This window comes from Chinchilla lanigera, unplaced genomic scaffold (genome assembly GCF_000276665.1).
Source record: "Chinchilla lanigera isolate Chin_1 unplaced genomic scaffold, ChiLan1.0 scaffold00151, whole genome shotgun sequence".
Classification (NCBI taxonomy): domain Eukaryota; kingdom Metazoa; phylum Chordata; class Mammalia; order Rodentia; family Chinchillidae; genus Chinchilla; species Chinchilla lanigera.
Window position 1 is genome coordinate 2,355,292 of NW_004955552.1, and position 22,963 is coordinate 2,378,254.

General features: G+C 38.3%; 1 protein-coding gene across 2 annotated transcripts in view; it reads left to right on the forward strand.

Moving 5' to 3' along the window:
- Mtmr7 (myotubularin related protein 7) overlaps positions 1-22,963 on the forward strand; it is a 113,983-nt gene that overhangs the window by 56,695 nt on the left and 34,325 nt on the right. For both annotated transcript variants that reach the window (XM_005412210.2, XM_005412213.2), the window contains exons 6-7: positions 377-511; positions 8,839-8,971. In XM_005412210.2, coding sequence (XP_005412267.1) covers positions 377-511; positions 8,839-8,971 — 268 coding nt within the window. The remainder of the gene's footprint in view (positions 1-376; positions 512-8,838; positions 8,972-22,963) is intronic.

Consider the following 22,963-nt stretch of genomic DNA (forward strand, 5'->3'; position numbering starts at 1 on the left):
AATAGTATCCTGTAAGTTTTAGGAGAATAGTCATTTATTTTGTTTTGCTCTTTCAGTAGAAAAATGAAACCATATTGATGAAAAGGAAAGCCGGTTATTTAAGTAGCTTTAAATTTTATAATTTAAATCCTATCTAAATATCATTGTACATTCCTAGTATCTTAACAGAAGGAGTTTTTGTACTGCTTGCCCAGGTAGTGGTTTCTTTGACCTGAATTAAAAATAAATAAATCTCAGTTGCCAGAAATTGTTATGTTTTCATAAGCCGGTGTGGGGCAGAGGTGAACCAGGGGCTCTTTGTTCCAGAGACTCCCCAGGGGTCTTTATAGGACATTGTCACCTGACAGTGCTATTTTGCTGTGTCCTGTCCCCCCAGGCCTCCATCTGCAGGAGCAGCCAGCCCCTGTCTGGTTTTAGTGCCCGGTGCCTGGAGGATGAGCAGATGCTCCAGGCCATCAGGAAAGCCAATCCAGGAAGTGACTTTATTTATGTTGTGGACACTCGACCTAAAGTAAGTATTGCCATTCCAGTGCATGTCACTCAGTCCTGAAACTGGAGCCCAGCCTAATAAACCTGCTACCACTTGGCTCCTGCTGCTCCATCTGCAGAGGGCCCTGCTGGCTGCTTTTGGAAGGTGCTAAGCTCCTGAAGGGGTGGACCATGTCAAGTATATTTTGTATTTTACCTCCGTGTAACATTGTGCTGGGCTTATGATATGGCACACAGTAAATGAAGGTGGTTTCAGTTTAGCAGTTGTTCTCCTCAATATACCCAATTGTTATGTGATTTGTTTCTAAAACGTCCCTCTCTGTTGTGACAATAGGAAGTTCACTATGGAACCCCAGCAATTCTGTTTATGTAGGTATTTTGCTATACTTTTCCAAATTCTACTTGTGGTGACCTGTACTAATGTTTGGAAAGATCTATAAAACATAACGTTAAGTTAAAATAAGGTCATAAAATAATACATATTTTATTGTAGTTTATTAGAAAACCTAATAAAAATATGTAAAGATATGTAAAAAAAGATATGAAGAGATGAATATTAATTAAAATTCTATAGAGAAGGGAGTAGGATTTGGGAAGGTAGAAGACTTGTACTCTTCTTTTCTTAGAAAATATCTTATAATTACATATGTACTAATGTATTAATTTTCTGATGTAATAAAATATCCAGTAGGACCTAACAAGTAGTCATTGAGGGGTAAGCCAAATTGATCTTACGCTTACTTCCCACTCAACCTAACTTTTTTTTAAAGGAGAGTGAATGTTGGGTGCAATTTCCATTTTGCTTTTTACACCTAATTCTTTCAAAGCCAGTTAACAAATGGAGTTCCCAAGGGCATGTGGCAGTGAAGGCATGGAAATAAATATAAGCTATAAGTGTGGCGAATATGTAGCACAAAATGAGATAGCAGAATGAAATGCCCTGTAGCGTACCATATTTGACAGTGTAATTTTTAGACAATAGTGGTAAAGTAACTAGTCCTGTGACTCATTAGAGAGGACGTTGCATCTTAGCTCCGTCTTTGCATCTGGGTATGGAAAAGAGTCCCAGGCATACTATTAAACAAGTGTGTGGTACAGAAACTGCATGGTATGACCCTGTCAGAAGAAAATGGAGGGAGTATATACCAAACTAGTAACAGTGGTTTTTTCCCGTTGGTTGAGAGATAGATTTTTTATGAACTTTCTTACTTTTTAAATTGCAGTTGGAATTTTTTCATTATAAAAAGATTAAAAGAGAAAAAGGACCCTCAATGTTAAATATAATATTTCTATATGACCAGAAATTTCATTCCTGCATATATACCAAGAGAAGTGAAAGTATATATCTATATAAGAAAGGCCAGAAAATCTCTACAACCTAAGTAAACCTTGAAATTGTTAGGCTAAGTGAAAAAGTCTATTATAAATGACTCTATATTGTAAGATTCCCATTTACATGAAACGTCTAGAATAGGCAAATTCATAGGGATGGGAAATAAACTGCTGTGTAGGGCTGAAGGAAAGGGAAAAAATGGAGTGTGACTGCTCATGGTAGAAGATTTCTCTTTGGAGGGCAGTAGAAATATCCTAAAATTAAATTATGGTGATGGTTTCACAACCATGTCAATATACCAAACTCCACTGAATTTTGCACTTTTAAGTAGGTGAATGGTATGACATGTGAATTATATGTTAGTGAAACATTTTTAAAATGTAAGTATGAAAACATTACAGTAGGAAGAAAAAAGAATTGGCCCAATAGCAAAAATCACTTAAAAGCATAGTATTAAAAATAGGTACTTGTAGTCTGTACTCATGGGCATTGTGAGAACTGGATGCTGTATTGTGTAGCTACTCAGACCTTGATAATTTTCACTGCTGTCAGTCTCTTTCCTCAAATGCTGTGCTTCTCGTCCAGAATCATTTACTATGATGTTTTCCTAGCATAAGATCAGTGTCCTGCTGATGCGCTTGACCTTGGAACAGTTCCATCTGTTTCTGGTCATATGTACTGTAGGGTAGATGTGGGTGCAGTAGTGAGAATGGAGTGTCTCTCAGCTTCCAGGTCAGTGAACCAGTCATGAAGATCAGTATGAAACCGGTATTAGGGCTACATCACGTTCATATTTAATAGAGTGTATATAAATTGTCCCTTCCTTTTAAATAAATTCTCAAAGCACACAGAGAGGAGTTTGAACTTAGGATCAAAAATAGATTTTCAGTTCAAAGATTTTCACTTGAAAGGTGCCAAAAACTCTCTTTTACCATTTGTTATGGTTGATACACTGTGTCAACTTGGGGAGTCTAGAGGTTTGGCTAAGTGACTCAGCAGGAAGCCAGGGTGCTTACTTTTATAAGTCCTGAGCCTGTGGAAGAGGAAGGCATGGAGATTATGTGAGAGCTACACGCCCCTTAGGTGGGGTAGCCTGTTTACAATGTAAGGGAGGGAAAGAAGCTGCTTGCCGCCATTTTTCCCTTTTGCTCTGGCTGTTTGCTGTTCGGCTGCCATTCCTCCCTTTGCTCTTGTTGCTTGCTATCTTCTGCCTCGGAGCCAGCCAAGTATGGACTGAAACCTCCACAAACTGTAAGGTAAATAAACCAGTCCTTCCTTCATTTTGGACGTTGGGTATTTTGTCTCAGCAACGAGAGAAAAGTAACGAAGACACCATTCTATTTCAATTTGTGCTTTTTTACTCTTGCTTATGCTTTTTTAACTCTTTCCTTCAAACCCTGATTGCTTTCCCTCCCCTTCCTTATATCTTTTCTATAAATAAGGCAAGCTGCTTTGAACTTACTAACAGTTAACAGATAATTGAATGTATCACTAGTTCTTAGACAGATACACTGAAGAGAAGATAAAAAAAGGAAAGGAAGAAAAGACAGTGGCTTTACTGAGACTAGAAAGTCCTTTTCCTATCCAATTTTTATAGCTTTAAATAAAACAAAGAAATTCACTTACTAATTTAGGAACCAGTGATCCAAATTGGTACTGTGTTATGTAAGCCTTCCCTAGAATATGGCAGCTTCAAGGCCAGGCATATTTTAGATTTAAAACAAATTAATCCAAAGGATTTGATTTGAAGAGCATATTCAGCACTTAATATATTTACTGTCAGTGATAAGTTTGACACTGATACATTAGAGAAAATTGGTGCCTCTCTTCTCATATTTATCCATATGCATACACTTCACATGATTTTTAAACTGTTTGCTTCAAGCTTTCCTTCTTGTAAAGATCATGTCTGTTGATTTTTGTTCCAGAGCATGTTAGGCTTCCTTGGTAACCAGGAGACTAAGTGGGTGTTTGCTACAGAAAGTGTGGACAATAGCAGACGGGCACTTCCCAGGTTTACTTACAGGTTTAATTAAAAAGAACAATGTGGTACCCTAATGATTCTTGTCCTTTGAGTAAGGCGAGCCTTGCCTGGGAGCTTCCAGAGCTGCCTTTCAGATGAAGCCTCCAGAGCTGTTCATTGAGGTTACAGTGATGGGAAGTGAAGGCGGTGAGGCTCTCAAGTACGCATGAAATTTCTGTTCAAAAAACTTTGTCCTTGAAGTGATGTATTATTGCTAGTGTTTGTTGCATGAGTAAAATACAAAACTGTGCACATTTGTAATCCCAACTGCTTGGGAGACTGAGGCAGAAAGACTGCAAGTTTGAGGCCAGCCCAGGCAAAACTGTCTTGGAAAAAGGCCTAGAGATACTGTTCAGTTGGTAGAGTACCCCTGGATTTGAGCCCTGGCACCGTTCTCCTCAAAAAAAGGAAAGAAAAAGAAAATATGAAAGTATTGATGCAGTATTTGTTGAATTGTAAAATGAGGGTTAACTAATTTTATCTCTACCTTGTTCATGACTTTAACAAGTATTTTGGGATTTTGCTGAGCTTTTAAAACTGTCAAATGCTTTCTCATTTAGTTCGTATAAGAATCCAGCAAAGTAGGAGGTTTTTGTTTTGGTTTGTTTTTTCATGAATAAAGGCTTAGGTTTAAAGAGGTTAAGTATCAGCCAAGATCACACAGTTCAAGGCAGAACTCATATTGAAATCCAGGCTTATCTGACCCCAAGGCCAGTGCTGTGTTTGATGGTGGTGGCTTTTCTGTTTATACAGCATCTGTAGTGGAACCTTGTCCCCACCATAAGGCTCAGGAAGCTTGCCACGCCTGAGCTGAGTACACACCCAGTGAAGCTGGAGAACTAACCATGAGTGCATCAAAGTCAGGCCGTAGCCAGAGGAACAAGAAGGCTCTGAGCTGTGCTGTGAATACCAGTCACTGTGGAGGAGGTGTAGAGATGTGAAGGGAAGGCCCAGGTTGACAGGCCCCTGCTTCAGAGGGTGCTCAAGCCCACAGATCATTTTGTGGTAACGGCCTCAAGTTTCACATGTTGGTGTGGTGGAATGTTGCATGGGTGTTTTTCTTTTTTGCTGGAATTGGTGATTAGATGGTGTCAACTCACTGAGCCCTAGGAGGGTGGGATTTGGGAAATACTGTTGCGGAGGCTGAGGTGCCTGAAAGAGGGGATCTTGCATCTTATTTTAACATCAGATGGGCATCAGACTTGCTGACAGCCATCCCTGGCCACCAGAAGGAAGGGAATACAAGAGATGGCACCATATAGTGCCTGTGGAGCAGTCAGCACTTCTGCTTTCTGTCAGGGCAAAGATGGGGATGCCTTGACACTAGGGGTCCCTAGGCTGTTTAGTGGCAAATGATGGTGCGGGGATCAGAATAAGTTCATGCCAAGGTGCATTTTCCACACCAGGGAAATGTGTGCTCCTTGCCTCTAAGAACCCCCATTCATGCCTGGGAGAGTCTGCATTTGTGTATTTACCCATCGGGGCAGGGAGAGATGGCCAGTTACTGTTAACCAGCGAAGAGGTGATAACCGATGAAGAAGGAATTGCCACCTTGCCTAGCTTTGCACAGAGCTATTTATTTTCCCTGATTCCTCCACCCCACCCTGTTCACTACACAGAGGCTAGAAGAGAGAGAGGAGGGAGAAAGTCCCAGAGCAAAATAATCACAAGTCCACATAGTTCACAATGGGGGAAAGAGATTGCTTTGCATCATATATGGGTTGAAATTTTAAATTAAGATTGGTAAAAATTTTCTATCTGAATATGAAATTGACCCAACCTATGGGAATGGGAAAAGAATATTTTGACCCACAGTTGTAGACAGTACTTGCAAGGAATAAAATCTCATAAAATCATCTCATCTCATGTGTATCACAAATTACAGTTCTTCATTTAACCAGTTATATACAGAGGGGGAGAAAAGGGCTGTCGTTTGCCAATCTATGTTAGGGTGTATCCCAATCCTCCTGCAATAAAAGATCAACTGTTATTGTCATTCCCAACAGTGTCAGATCAGGCTCCATCATTATTCAGGTATATAACCTAAGTGCTGAAATGTCAGATGCCAAGACGAAGATAGGGACCAGGCTGACCTCCTAACCTGATAAGAAGATACGCACTGACTGAGTTTTCATGGGTTTGATTGAGGATTAGGAGAATCTGATTCTACTTCTTTTTGGTTTTTTTCCGGTACCGGGAATCTAACTCACGACGTTGCACTTGCCAGGCAGGCGCTGTGCCGCTGAGCTAAATCCCCAGCCCCTGATTCTACTTCTTTACAGTGTCGTCCTACTCGCTTCTCACTTCATTACTTAGTCGTTTATGTCTAGGTTGGCAATCAGTGCATCCCTCCTGTGCCTCGGGGGAGGGTCATCAATGAGGGGAGGGATGTAGCCATCAGGGAGACTGATTGGTCCCTTCGTGTTCTCTACCCCTCTTCTCATTCTCCACTAAGTATAAAATATTACATATGAATTTCATGTATATAATATATACGTAATGTAGGATAACTTTTTAGGTGTTTATTGTAAAATGATGTTTCCTTCTTTGAGGGTTCAGCTTTTGCCACATTATTGTAATAGATCTTTTTAAAATAGGTGAAAGTCCTGAAAAATTATTTTGGACAGTAGATTAAATAGTGCCATCTTTTGTTCATTATGTGAAGTACATAATGGCTTTCAGGAGGTTTTCTTGTGTTTGGTACTTTGCTTTTAAGTAAGACTGCAAATCAATTCTTTCATTATAGGTAATCATCTGTTTTAAAGTGTGGGCATAGTCTTAATCATAATTATGTTTCAATTATTAAAGTAATAGTAATAATAATAACAGTATTTTGTTTTTTATTTATTACATATTTTTCAAAGAATATTTCTGTGCTATGTGGTAAGTTGGTCCAACTTGAATTATTCAAGATAAAGAATAAACAAAGTTTATGTAACGTAAAGATACTTGCAAGTATCCTATTAATTTGTTTTGCTTTATGAAACTTATTCTAAGGGATAAGCCAACAGCTTTGAAAAATAATTATATGAAAAAGTGATAATTTTATAATACATAATTCTGAACACTGCCTATAATTTTTGAAAAAATTTCCCCTTAAAATATTTAAGCTTTACAAAATATGAACCTTAATAGTCTTTAAGATATACTGTGTAATTTTTTCTTGATTAAACTAAACCCTTTATTTTTATGACTTATCCAGAAGAAAAGGCAGGCCTGCTACACACTGGGACAGCATCCTGAGGCATTCCCAGATGATGCTGTGTTTGCTAAGCCAGGGAGCAGGGGTGCTATTGTGATGTGAGCCCTTGTGACAGTGATTTGCCCTCTGCTCTTTTATTTCTATTCATTAAATTACGAAGATAACATATGTTCTTTGTTTTTGTTTTTGTTTTTTGGTTTTTGTTTTTTTTTTTGGTTTTTCTCCGGTACCGGGAACCGAACTCACGACCTTGCGCTTGCCAGGCAGGCGCTTTTGCCGCTGAGCTAAATCCCCAGCCCCATATGTTCTTTGTAACACTGAAATACAGGAGTATCTACAGTAACAAGGATAGTATTCCCCTGCCACTTGGCATCTGCTTTCTGCTGTAACTATTGCCAAATTGGTATATTCTTCCATACATTTAATTTTGCTTGATGACTATCCATAAACATAATTATATATATAATCTTAAGTTAGTTTCTTTTATTAAAATAGGTTACTATATGAGTATCCTATAGCTTTTATATATGTATGTATGTATAGGATATATGTGTATGAAAATACATGTTATACACACATATATATATTTGCATATGTATGTGTGTGTGAAGCTGTGCCCTGATCTAGGCTATGAATAAATCATAATTTATGCAGTCATTGTCCTACTGAGATATTCATGAGTTTTCAGGTTTTTACCATTATAAAAATATCACATTAGACTTTCTTGGACATTGTGTGGTGGTACTTTTAATTTTGTCAAAATCTCAGAAGTAGGAGATCTGGGTCACAGAGTATCTGTGTTTTTAACATAGTTTAGCTCTTTTAACTCAGCTTAATTTTTTGAAAAGTACTGCTTTGCACTCTGCTCTGAACAGTGGATATTTGTTCTGGGTGGGAGGTCTTGGCGCAGGTTCTCTGCCTGGGATAGCTGCCCTCCCCTTTGTGGCAGGGGAGTAGAGTAGTGGTGACCTGCTTAGTCAGACAGAAGAGTGTAACATTACCGTTACAAATCTTCTCCGTTCTACAAATCTATTTCCCAAGACTTGCCTACTTCGTAATCTTACTACACAGGGCTAGGCCAGAGTTTGGGCTTAATAAATTTTTTCAGAGTCCGTTATCCTTTAACTCAGTTTGTACTGAGGTCTCTAACTTCTCAGTTAGTGAAAATGGTATTGAAAATGATTTTATAAAACATGTATTAGGTGTCTAGATTTAAAGAAGGCAGCTGGAGGAAAAGTCTCAAGATTGAATGCAGTCTCAAGATCTGCATTCCCTCTCTTCATTTTATTCAGTGATTCCTACTCAAGGTTTAATTGGATATCTGAGGGACCCTTGCACATTAGAATGATGTAACTATTCATAATTGATAGCGTGGTTATTGACAGTATCATACTGTAAGATACCATAACTTACTGAGCCTGATACTGACAACTATGTCTGCTGATCCTCTTTTTCCAACCTGCAGGTTGTTATGTGTAGCATTAAATTGGAGCAACTTGGCTCTTTTACAGAATTCCACATTGTTTGGCATCCCTGAGAGGGAACTGCCTAGGGGCATCTCCAGGAGAGTTGATCTGTGGAATGCTTCTCACTTGAGAAACAAATTCATGCTATTATATATAAGCTTAACCTGAGTGCCAGAAGCTACAAAGTTTAGCATAATGTCCCAGAGATTTCAATCATATTGTGCTTGTGTACTTCATTTTGAATGTTTCTGTGAATATAAGTTGTTTTCGTTGTTTGGTGCACTGAATGTAATTGATGCCTGTTCTGTTTTGCTGACTACTGCAGCTTAATGCAATGGCAAATCGTGCTGCAGGGAAAGGCTATGAGAATGAAGACAATTATTCCAATATCAAGTTTCAGTTTATCGGGATAGAGAACATCCATGTCATGAGGAACAGTCTGCAGAAAATGCTGGAAGGTAAACCATTTCCCTACACATAGGTTTAGCAAAATACAGTTACGTACTTTGATGCCAAAGCAAGATAATTGTTTGCTTTTAAAAAAATTTTTTTTTCTCCCATTGATACTGTTTATATAGATGTGACAGGTTGGGGAAAGTACCATGTTATAGTGATTCTTTAAAATTTAATTGGCTTTTCTTACTTCTTTTAAGTATTGTTATGAAGCAGCTTTGTCACTTGGTAGTCAGCAGTCAGGGACTCTCCAATGACACTTAACATCTAAGACAAAAGTGCACAGAGATATTTTCTTTTTCTCCCTCATGTTTGTCTGGCCCACATTCAAGGCCACTTGAAGAGAAAGCAATCCTACACTCTAAGCAAGAACCCACTATTTTTGTGTGGAGCTCATGCTCATGAACTATACTCTAGAGCTGAGTGGCCTTTAGAAGAGGGGTATTGGAAGTCCTTACTACTATGACACACGTGCACGTAGCACCCCTCAACACTCACGCACAGAGCAGCAATGCTACAAGACATGCACAACACAGACTTCTTCAAGTAGAGAGAAAATGTAAAAGATCGATTATATAATATAGAAGATATATTTATGTAGCCATCAGCTGATTAGCAATTTTACTGTGTATGCTCCCTGTCATCAGAAAGGCCACAGAGAAGTCTGTTGTGACAGTCTACCACATGTGGCTCCAGTGGCATCTGAGACAAGGAATACACAGAAGCCAGGCCTTCATTGCCTTGCCTAGAAAGGCTGTATGTGCTCTTCCAGGGAAAACATGGAGAGATGGAGCTGAGTGCTAGGGCTGTGGGCTGTCTTAGCAGAAAATGTGGAACCTGGGCTGATGAGGGGCAAAGAAGATGCTGAATTATTTTCTTTTTTCTGTGAATACACATTTGGCTTATATAGTTACTTATGTGGTTTTCCATTTAGTCAAGACAGGATGTGATGAGAACCTAGTGGTGGATCTGGGGAAGCTGGAATGTTGCAGACCAGTCTCCTTTTCATTCTCTGTCCCTCTCCCTTGTTTATCTCAGTTGCTAGTATAGAGACCTCTTTATTTAGTGTCTGCTATTCAATAATGCACTCTGGGCTTGGCTGTGCCTTTGCCACTGTCCCAAGATCCAACCATCTCTAAGGGGAGGGGGCAGTGTAACTGACCCAGCACCCGGTTCTCTGAGGATAGGGCACAGTAGTTTTAATGACACAGAGACAATCCAGGTATTAGCATATAGAGAAAACCACTTTGTAGCAACAATTATGCCACTCTGGTAATAACGATAAAATCAGCAACAATAATAGTGTCAAAGATAAACTGTATATTAATGTACCCTAAGAACTATTAATGTACCAGCTTTAACCAGAGAAGAGATATCTGTAATTACTAATATAAACACTGAGGCAAACCAAATATTGACATAGTAAATACCTACTAAGTGAAACAACTATACCTCTACTAACAATACCAATAGAAAGTATTCAACAATAATAGCATAGAGTTAACTTACTATCTAAATGTTAATAAAGCTTAATTGTTATACTCGTACAGATGGAGTGGAAAAAGGTAGAATAAAAAAAGTAGTTTTTGAAAAATTAGTCAATGTAATATGAAGAGAAAAAAGTGGACTAAAGAATGCTACTAGGAGTAAAAGGAAATTAGTAGAATTACACAAAAGAAAAAAACAAGAAAAAGAGCAAAAGAAAAGAAAAATAAGAAGGAAAAAATTAAGAAGAGAAAGAAAAAGGAAAAGAAATACCCAAACACCCAAAAAACTAATTAATGAAGGAAAAAGGAAAAAAAAATAGAAAAAAAGAAATGAGTTTAAAAAATTCCTTTGTACTTTCAAATGAATGGTTTCTTTGTAGGATCTGTGGTCCTGGGATCCAGTAAATCAGAGTTTCTTCTCCTAGCTTTAGGTGCTGTGTGTTTATGAGGTGGTCTCCCCTAACTCCATCCCTGTTCCCCAGACTATGGCAGTCATCCAAGCAAAGTGTGTCCATGGTCACATTAGTAGATAGGGAAAGCAGTCAGACCACTGGTCTTTGTTGGATGTTGGCAGTGGGTGAGGGTTCAAACAGATCACTGAACTTAATGCTTATACCTTCAGATCCAGTGCCTCTGAAAGCCACATTCACTGGGCCTGGTTTCTCACCACAGAGGTCAGGGTCTATGTTCTTCCTGCTTAAACTTCTTAGGGGTCTGTGTGTAGCCTGCACTGTCTCTGCAGGTTTCTTATAACTGTCTCTCACCAGTTACTGTGGTGGGTAACACTGAAAACCCTGAAGTATAGTTCTGCAGTTATTCTATGGCTCAGTCAACAATTAACCCCTTCCCAGAATGCCTCCTGTATAAACCCTCTCCAACATGACAGGTGCTGCTGTGGATTTCTCTTCTAAGTCTAGCCTGCCATGAGGGAGTCACTTTGGAGTAAATCCCCACACTGTTTTTGTAGTTTACAATAGCTTTGGGCTTTTCTGTAGGCTAGCTCTGCTAGTCTCTAATTTCTTCTTGGATCTACCAGCCTCCAGGCTTACCTTTTTCTCCTGGGCACTGGCTTTCTGCATATCAGGTTGGTCAGTTGGTCAGTGCCTCTGCTGCCCTGGTTGATAGTTGGTGAATGGCTGCAGCCAGGGCACAGAATTCACAGTCATAGAGTTGGTCAGAACCAAACATATGCAGTGCTGTCATCTATGAGATGTGGCTCTACCATCCCAACCTTGGTACTGTTATTGAAAGGATAGTCTAGTGTTTATCATTAAAAACTTTTTCTGCTGATAAGCTTGATATTGTTCAAGTAATAATTTCATAAAATGACTCTTGAGAACAAAAAAAATTTTTTCCTGCAGAAAGTTGCTCCCAGATATTCCCATAAGATACAATTTTGATTTCAGTTTCTAATTTGGCATTTGTTTCACTTCTTAACCCTTATCCCAGTGATCTGACTCACTGCTTTTTTTTAGAGAATAAACTGACTGAACAAGTCCTTGAGCGCAGCATTTTGTTTCCTAAGGGATCACGGGCACTGGTATATAACATTTCTCCCTTTGTGTAGTGCAATAAGCAAAGACCGCTTTCTTGATGCTGCTCAAGGACTTATCCAATGTTTCATTGTTTTTAACTAAGTAATTGTAAACCAGTGATGAAGTGATACAGTCACATGCACCTTCTGAGGCAATTTCTTACTCAAGTCGCTGTCCTCAGCAGAGATGGGGTGCTTTTCACAGTTGACTCTTGTTTTCAATTTTGTAGAACTGCTCTTTTAGATATTATCAGAATAGATTCTAAATAACAGAAAAGTAAAAATTATTTGTATTCTAGCTCCACATAGTTCTGTTTGTAAGCAAGAACTATGTGATAGTTCATCAGAAACAGGAATCTAGGACCACGTTCACATCCTGTATAGGTTCTTTTATCCACAGATGATTTAATTTTTATGGTGATTCATAAGTTCTAGACCAAACTATTTTTGTTATTTGTAGCTATTAAGGAAATAACTTTCATTCATAGTGATTTTGTAACTTTTTCATAGTTGTTTGTAGCTTTTCATAGTTGTTCTCTTTTTAATCCTATAGGTTAGGGGTCCCCAACCCTTAGGCCACAGACTGTTAGGAACTTGGCCATATAGCAGCAGGTGAGTGGTAGGTGAGAAAGTGAGGCTTCCTTTGTATTTGCAGTTGCTCCCTATTGCTCACATTACTGCCTGAGTTCTGTTCCTATGAGATCAGTGACATCAAAAGATTCTCATAGGAGCACATATCTGACTGGCCATGCAAGGGATCCAGATTGCATGCTTTTTATGAGAATCTAATCTGAGGTAGAGTTGAGGTGGTGTCTTAGTTACTTTTTGTTGCTGGGACAAAATACCTGATATCACAGTTAAAAGAGGAAAGGTTTACTGTAGCTCCCAGTTTATAGAGCTTTCAGTCCATAGTCAGCTGGCTCCAAGGCAGGGTGGCAGAGAGAAGGGCATGGTAGAGGAGAAACCATCTATGGCCGGGCAGGCAAGAAGTAGGAAGCAGCAAGCCTCCTATTCTCTTTTTATCCCAAGCCTATTGGTTAGTGCCACCCACACCCAAGGTGGGTCCTCCCATTATCTATATCTAGAACTACGCTAAAGCAATCAGTAGATTAATCCATTTATCACACCCTTACTCCATTTTCACACACCCACAGTCCAGTCACTTCCCAAAAGCCCCATCTGTGTGTGCATGAGTTTTGGAGGGCATCTAGATATTAGCCATAAGAGGCAGTGATGCTATCTCTGCAGGGCAGCTACAAACACAGATTCACATTAGCAGAGAGGTTTGACTGCACAAACTATAATACATCAGTTGCTTGCAGACTCATATCAAAACCTGTCTGTGAGTGGCAAATGATAATTAGGCTATATGTCTTGGGAGTCTATAGTGACAAGTGAGTTGATGCACTTCTATTTTACAGTTGCATCTGGTGTTCAAACTTTAAGTCAGAATCTGCCACTTACTTTCATTTGTATGTGGCCCGACCATTACGTTATTTACCACTTCCATCTGCTGCTCTTTTCTATATTGCACACTGCTTTCAGTCGCGGGTTTGGTAAGCTCACAAGCTAACCATAACAAAAATGAGTAAGAAACAAATGTCAGTGAAAAGCTGTTTTATGAAAGGAGAAAGACCCAATGATCCAAAGATCCAAGGCTGCCAACAAAACACTGCATTTAAAAGAAAATATCAAAAGTGCTACTTAAGTCATGGGTTCATTGCAGTAGGTGACTCACATTCTTCATCCTGCTTTGTATAACGTGGTGACCAGCTGCTTAAGGAAGGGATGAATCCTTCAAGTCTGCTTTACCACATGAAGACCAAATATCTTCCATTAAAGCACAAACATTACAGTTTGTCAAGAGAAAAGAAAAAGTGATGAACACAAAGAAAAGAAGTAATTATTTTTTAAATTTTATTTTTAGAGATAAAAGAACCAAAATACATTAACAAACACACAGACATAAATGAAACAACATAAAAACAATGGAAATAATACAGAATTTCAGAAGAGGTGAAAAGAAATTAACAGTGGTTGCTGTATTACTGTTATCTTCATATTGGTTTCTCTGATAAACAAATGCAGACATGTAAGAATGATCAAACAATTAAGTATCAAATGTTCCTTTCAAGGAAGCAATAGAAATTAGTAGTACAATTATCCCAGCTATATATATATATATATATTTCCCTGTCTAAAAAGAAGTAATTATTCAAGGCATGACTGCATCAAATGTGTCTTTACAGATGGCATCATTTCTAGTGACTAATTGGATTGCTAAAACTGAGAAGTCCATTATTGGTAAAGATTTAAATGCTAAGAGCATTTGTCATGAACTCTCAGAAGAAGCTACAGTTTAAAAGGTGGCGTAGCTAGCACTACAGCTATCACTACAACTAGACAAGTTAATGAAACAGCGGAGGATATTGAGGCACAATTATTGGTATTAGCAGGTTGTTGTGGTATGTAAGCTGAGTTCCTAAGTACTAATGTTGATAACAAGGCAACAGTGCTTGCTTTGTGCAGTATATTTTTCAGGAGGATGTGCATGAGGATAGGTTATATGCGCTTTTGTTGCACCCCACAGCTGCAGAACTACTCATGTCCTTGAATGATTACATACCATGAAAGCTGAATTGGTCATTCTGTGTCAGTATATGTATGGATAGAGCAGTTACCATGACTGGGCAGTATGAAATAATCTGTACATTATAAAGAAAGAGAGTCCAAGAGAAGTTAGACATTTTTAAATAATTTTTAAAAGAGTAAGCAGTAAATTAAAACAGGCAAACAAAAAATGTTAAACTTGCTCTGGTAACTAAAGAAATATAAGTTAAAACCTCAAAGTAGCGTTTTCCATCTTTTTCTAAAAAATTAAAATATCCAGTACTGAAAAGAATGCCGTAAAGTTAGTACTGTAATTGTTTATTATCATTTAAGTTGGCTTAGAGAGACTATTATATTTAGAGATACATAATTTTTTATCAGATTACCCTCTGTTAGGGACTAATCTAAAATATGGTTCAAAAGTAAAGACATACAAATGCATATCCTGATCATAGTGTTTTGTTTATAATAGGATATTGAAAGCCATGCAGATGTCCAACAGTACCATAGTAGCCTGATTAAACAATTTTGCTCTACCTTCTCTCTGTGTGTGTATGTGTGTGTGTTTTACTGGGGATTGAATCCAAGGTCTTTGCATGTGTTAGGTAATTAATTACTCCACTATTGAGCTACCTCCCCAGTCTACTTTACCTTCGTGATAAGAAATTTGCATTTATTAAGGATAATAAGTGCAAAGAATATATTACTAACATGGGAGAATGCTTACAATGTAAGAAAAAATGCAAGTTGTGAATTGTACACATAGTCTCATTCACTATGCAATAAATCATATGGATAAAGAAAGACTAGGAAAGAAAGTCCAGAATGACAGTGGATTAGCACAGAAAGTTGATGGGTGATATTTTTCCTTGTCTTTCTTTATTTACAGAATATTTGGTATGTTTGGCATTTTTTATGCAATTCATATTTATTATCTCATAGCTTCTGTGTCAGGAAACTGAACATGTCTCACATGTAAATGGCAACCCAGAGGTCTTGCTTCTGAAGGTCTTACGAGGCTCAAGGTGTCAGCTGGGCTGGAGTGAGAGTATCTGCACCAAGTTCATTCTTGCTGTTGGCAAAATTAAACTGAAGGCTCCACATATTCTTTACTGGAAGCCGTCCTCAGACCTTGAGGTTTCATAGTTCTGCCACAGTTCTTTTACGTAAGTGGTAGTTTGTTTCTTCAAGGCCAGTAGGAATACCTCCCTCCAGTTCCAGAATCTGTATATTATAGTTTTAATTAAGGTATTTGAAAATATCTTTCCTAGTGTCACATAGCAAAGGATTTGAGCTGGTACTTTGCATCTTTGTTGATATGTAGTTCTCCTGTCAGACAGGCTCACAGAAAATCATCCCACATAGTAATGATGACATACCATTTTTGGAAGGGTAACTGTGTACTTGCCACCAGATTTTTAAACTTGTAATCCTTATGGTGGTCATGTTGTAGTTGTTCTTATTATCTTTATTTTACATATGAGGAAACTGAGGCACAAAAGCTAAGCAACTTGTACATGCTCACAACAGTAAGTGGTAGAACCAAGGTTTTCACCTCATTAGTGTGAATTCAAATGCCACACTCTTAAGTATTATGTGTGCTTTATTGCCTATCAGGGAAGCAGGTTGGGGTAGAAAGTATCCTGACCTAAATACGTTTGGGTTCTTGCTTTAGTCCCTGAGTAAAACTGAACAGATCTCATTTTCTGTATGAGTCAAGTCACGTAGGTAATATATTTTCCCTATTTAACTCATGACATTAAAAAGATTCCTTGAACACTGTCGACTGCCTTTCAGTGTAATATGTATATGCTTTCACTTGGGAATCATTAATGTAGTTTATAATAAGCATTGGATAAAATGGATAAGTTGATATACTCTAGATTAATTCAGTTAGCCAGGCAAGTATTTCACTGACCCTAAGCCTTGCTATGGGTAATTTTTTTTCTTAATTTCTCTATTCAAAGGACTGTTTAGTAGTTTTCAGAGGCATGTTAAGTACCTGCCTTGCAGTATGGTCTGTGTCCACTCAGTACATCAAAAATGATTTAATAAGCAACATGTCAAGCCTTGTGGGCATTTTCTCAGTACATTGTTCTACAGATGCAGAAACCTCAGCCTGACAGCAGATCAGACAGAAGAGCATCTAGAGCATGTGGAACAATAGAAGGTCAGTGTCAGTTCAGCACTTTGGACAAATTGCAGTGGAGTACTGTTTGAAAAAGAGTCAAGCTGATTCAGTTAAAAAGATTGAAGTCTTGTCACTGGGCATGGTGGTGCATGCCTGTAATCCCAGCACTCTTTAGGCTGAGGCAAGAGGGTCGTTACAAGTTCAAGACCAGCCTGAACTGTATAGTGAGACCCTGTCTCACAAAGACAAAAAAAAAAAAAAAAAAAAGATTGAAGTCTTTCTTGCAGGCCCATACTCCTCCCACCCTGTTTTGGTCATATCTTCTGAAATTGTGGGCACTGCTTATGAAGACTGGCTTTGGCAAAGTCCAGCGGCTCTAAAGATCATATCTGGTGTTAGTCTGTGTGAAGGTTCTGAGATTAATCAGAATTTTCATTAATTATAGAAAGGATGGGTGTAGAAAACTTGAGAGTGTGTAAGGCACCAACCCAGTTGGTGCTGTGGTCATATCATTGATTTTCTGCTCTGGTCTCCTAGTCAGCTGGCCCTGGGGGCATCAAAACCTGCAAGAACAGCCTTTCATACACCCAGCTCCAAGGTTTCCATGAAGTATGTTTGTCTCTGTTCAGTTCAGATTTCTGTTTTACTTCTTGCTGTCTTTCTTACATCATGTCTGTGGTGTGATGGGTAATTCAACCTTGAATAAATGGAAGGTTTCAACTCTACAGATATTTCCAATTTAAATTTTATACTTAAAAGTTAGTATTTCCTATCATATTACCTGTCTTGGTTACTTTTCTGTCATTGCTGAGACAAAATACCCAACACCCAAAATGAAGGAAGGAAAGGTTTATTTAGTTTAGTTTGTGGAGGTTTCAGTTCATACTTAGCTGGCTCCAAGGCAGAGGGGCATATGACAGAGCACAAATAGTTCGTGGCAGAAAACAGCAAAGGCAGCAAGAATCAAATGGAGGAGCAGTGGGAAGAGCAAGCCTTTTTCCCTTACATATGCAACTGTCTGCCCCAGGGCAGGTGTAGCACTCACACCCAGTCAGTCAAAACTGAAAGCCTGCAGCATGACTGCATGTGGCTTTAGGGGGATACCCAGACACAAACCATAACATTACCTAGTACATTTGTGCTAGGGAGTTCTACTAGATTTGAGCTAACAAAAGGCTATAGATTACAGTACCCCTTTTTCTGTTCTTTGTATTCCTTTTACTATTATTATGTAATGTTCTTATGTTACCAGCCTATTAGGTGGAACAACCAATAATGACCTGAAAATCAGAGCATGCCTTTTATAATTTAGCACAGTGGCATAAAGTGGAGTGAGATAGCTTCATACAGAAATAGCAGTTGTAAGGATTTTTAATGAATATTCTGCTGGGTCAATAGGTCTGACCTGTTAAAATTTACTAGTTATCATTGCTTGGTCATTTTTCAGGAAAAAACAAATCAAGAATGTGTACTTTGCCTCTGTGTGATGTTGACTATTCAGAATGCAACTTCAGGACTTGGATGAAATCAGCAAATTCAGACAATAATGTACTAAGCATTGAGTCCAGCTCAATTGTTTCTTGGCTGTGTACCAACTGACAACTCAGTAAACGTCCTTAAGCCACTTTTCCAGTTTGAAAATTGAGAGTAAATAAAAGCCTTTGTGGTAGATAAAATATCCAGAGCATAAGGCACAATTCCTGCCTATACTAAGTACTTAATAAATAGGAACTTCCACAGTTATCTCAGACATTCATCCATTCATCAGTTATTGGGCATTAGATAGAAAAATGCTTTGTCCATTAAACAGGAGAAGTTACTCGTTCTGATAGGGGGCAGCAATCCTAGCAGGAAGAGGAGATAATGTTGGTCTATGTATGATCTCACTGAAGAGTATCCTTGAGTAAATTATGGTTGGGTGTTTTCACTGGATGTTGAAGCCAAAGACTGTGTCCAGGTGACACTGTCAGCACTGGTGGAAGCAGAAACACAGAAGGAGAGGGCAGTGGCTGTTTTTATCCAGATTATGCTATCATCTGCAGTTCACTTAGAAAATTGAAAGGTTAATGTAAAATTCCAGCCTCGGAATTACTGTTTTAGATTCTGTTAATCATGATGGTAAAGTTTTGGATAACTAAAACATTTATATAAGAAGTACTTGTAGAAGAAAATGTATCCCATAAAATAAAGGTAGACATGGCTAATTTTAGTGACAATGTGAGCTGTTTTTCCATAATGTTGTAATTGGTATTAGTGGTCCTATTGCTTGCCAGTTGACAATATTGTCTCAAGGCTGATCACTGTTGTTCACCCTGGAAGCTTTCTCTGCTGGTATGAAGAATGTGGAAGGAGTCCCACCTCCTGTGTCCACTGCTGTTTACTTCACCACTTCAGCTGTGTGTGGTCAGGATCCTCACGTGACTTTCCAGCCCACCTCTCCACTGCCTACCTTGGACTTCCCATTCTAAATTCCTCTATTTTCCTTGCTTTTAAGTTTACTACTTAGATTCTACCATCCTTAAACCTTTCCTTTAAGTCAGTCCTATTCATCCTGGCTCAGTTTATATATTGACTTTTTTTTTTTTTTGGTGCTGGGAATTGTACTCAGGACTGTGCGCTTGCCAGGCAGGCGCTTTGTCACTGGCATTCTTTATGGGTAGTAAGATAATACAGAAATAAAGAGGCCTAGGTGCCTGTCACAATGTATTTGCTGTGCCTCTCACATCTGAGTTCTTTCCTCCTGCCTAAATTGAGATAGTTATATCTGTGGTTGGTGGGACACTGTGAGGGTTCAGTTCAAGAACAGTGCCCAGTCTTACTACTTACTCAGCACAGATGTCATATAAGTAGTCACACATAATTTTTATTACTGCAGAGTTTTACACACACCAAAAGTTAATTATCCGATACTCTTCTTAATATATGTAAACCCTAAAGTAGTAGTTTACCATCGTATATGGTGAATTTATCTTTAGATACAAAATTCATATATAAGGCTAATAAATGCTAATAGGGCATACTTCATGTGAACCTGCTGCTTGGTTTTCTTTAGGTCAGTGGCATTTATTGTGTATGTATACATACATTTACATATATACATACATGTAGCTTGATACATACAAATGATGATCAAAAATAGGGTGAATATTTAAATTTTTTTTTTTGAAAAATTACAGAAAAAGGCACATTGCTATTAATCTCCCTCCAAACACCCACTCCTTGCTTTGAAAACACTTATCCCATTGTTCTTGCCACTTTCTGAAGCAGTTTGGGAAGTCCTCTCATGTCTTTTCAAGGTATGATCGAAAATACAGTGAATGCTGCTGCCAAATGTCATCTGATGGAAAGGCAGACTCATAAAAAAATAAAATGGTGTGTCTTTATCCACTTTATTCACCAGGTCTGACACCATGTGACATCTGGCTCTTTCCCAAAGTCAAAATGACCATGAAAGGTAAACATTTTGAATCAATTCAGCCATACTTAACTAAAAGCACTCATGAAAGAGGACTTCTAGAACTGCTTATCCCATTCTCATCTTTTCTATGCAGTTGTGTGCAAGGTCAACTCAAATGTAGCAAAATGATAAGAAAAGTGTGTAGCAAAAATGATAAGAAAGTAGCAAAAATGATAAGAAAAGTAGCAAAAGTAGCAAAAATGATAAGAAAAGTGTGTTTGAAGTAAGGAGTATTTTTGAGGGGTATTAATGGCAATGTAACTTACAAAACTAAACTTTCACCATATTTTTTATAATACCTGATATTCATGTACACACAGTGGGTATATGTTTACTGGATACATATACTTGGGTACATGTGGGTAGATATTTACCATTTTCTGTGTTGCACACTGAAACATTGAGAACACAGATACTATGTACAGAATTTGGTTGTTATTGCACCTTGCCATTTTGTTTTATCACATTCTTTCAGAGAAACAAGGCAATATGAAAGTGACATTCATGGCATTTTATGTGGAGAGTCCAGAAAATATGAACCGGATTAGAAATGTTTTGAATAATAATCTTTAATCTTGTTGGTGGCTTATTTACAAATTTCTCTAGTTGATGCAAAGTTCTCTACATAGAGGGCCCATGTTGATTAACTTGGATAGGGAGAAGAGCACCACTGACTCAGTAGAACAGAGTAGAGCTTAGAAGTTTATTCTTTGTCACCTGGTGGCCTGTAAAGTAAAGGAGAAGACTACAAAGCAGGCTTCACTAAACATTCCCATTAAGTCCTCTTTGAATATTTTCATTTGCTACAGTGTACAACAAAGGAGGATTATTATTTTGCCAGTTCTCATTTGTCTTGGCTTTTTTTTTTGATAGGAAATTAACAATGGTTGTTATATTTCATATTGTTATCTTCAAAGTAGTAGTTCAGATCACCAGATATAAGCATGCAAAATTGATTAAACAAACTTGAACTGTTCCTTTCAATGAATCAATAGGAAGGAGTGGTATAATTATCTTAGCTTGATCTCATCTGGTCTTGACATCTTGACTTCTTGACTGCAAATGGGAAAGAGACAAATCAGACACCATATCAGACATGAGCAGAACTCAGCCATGGTCAGGATGGTTAGGAAGGGAGGGAGGGCTGCATCCATTTCAACTTTAGGCCTCTGGGGACAAGAAAGGTCAAGCCCACTCGGTTTAAGTGGAGCCTTCTTTGTGCCCTCAATGACCTTGCACACAACTGCATAGAAAAGATGAGAATGGGATAAGAAATATCCAAGGAACACAGACATGGCTTCTTTCCTTCTAAGTAGATTTCATGCTTCTAAGATTCAAAAATTATATATTTTTCTTTTTAATGGTGGCTTACATATATTTATGGGAGATACAATACAAATGCCAGTAGACCTCGCTAGTCAGTGCGGTTCTCTGTAATTTGTAGCTAATGTTTCTGATGACAGCTTGAAATGAACTTTGTTCAGCAGAATGGTTTGTAAATATTGGTTTGGGTTTGGCAGCAAGAGTGAACATATCAGTATCTCTGCCTTGTGCTGAGTTCATTCAAACAAACCCAACGCTTTCATACTTAAAAACCCAGGTGCTCATCATTTTATCTGCAAGTATAGCCCCATCTGCCATGTACGTTAATCATCTGCAGAGCTCTTTGCCTTGATCACTGCTGCTAGCCATTAGAGGAGGATACTCTCTCAGTTGTCACACTGCCTGAAAACCTGGTGCGGTTAATTTACCAAGCATGTGCAAGTTCAGGTTCCTGAAAGCAGAAGTGTTGCATGAGCAGCTGTTCTTAGTGTGGGAAGAAAGGAGCTGACGAGTCAGGAGCCACAGCCTGCCTGTGACAGAAGGAGTGCTGTGGCACTCTTCTTCAGAGCACACTTCAGGGACTCACTCTACACGCCCCCTTCCATTTGGCACAGGCCATCTGCAGTTTAGCTGGAAAGGCTGGTGTCTTTATTTTTAAACTTGCTGTCACTTCTGTGCCTTGTGGGAAAAGAAAGTGAAAAGGATCATTTGTTCCTGGGCTGAGCTTCAGGGTTTGGATGACAAGATATTCCTTAGCTTCTCTGGAGGCTTCTTTTCTTTTTTTTTAATATTAAAAATAAAAGGAGGAAAACATTGACAGACAGACAACCTTTTACAAAATAGCAAAAGAACAGTACAGAGAATACAGAGTTACAAACAAAATGGTAGGAAATTAACAATGCTTTTTGTATTACATATTGATATCTTCAAAGTGGTTTCTCATGAAAACAGATGGAGACATGCAATATTGATCAGTCAAGGACTCAGTGACAGTTTCTTTCAGCAAAGAAATAGGAGACAGTAGAACAACTATGTTAACTATCCTGTATATACATACATACAAAATGTATGTATCTCTCCCTTCTGTTTTCCCACATCCCAGTTGCCCTTTACCCTTGAGTGTTTTCCTATCATTTCACAATGTCTATCATATCTCCTAGTTTAAATTAACTCTTGCAAGTTTTACACTAATGAAACAATGCGGTACTTGCACATGTATGTCTGATTTATTTCACTTATGAGTATGGTCTCTAGTTGTGACCATTTACCTATAAAAGCCTCGAGTTTATCTTTCTTTATATCTGTGTAATATTCCATTCTATAAAAGTACCACAATTTTCTTATCCAGTCCTCGGTGGATGGACATTTGGGTTGCTTGCACAATTTAGCAATTACAAATTGTGCTGCTATGAACATAGGTGCACATATATCGCTGTGATATGATGTTTTTAGATC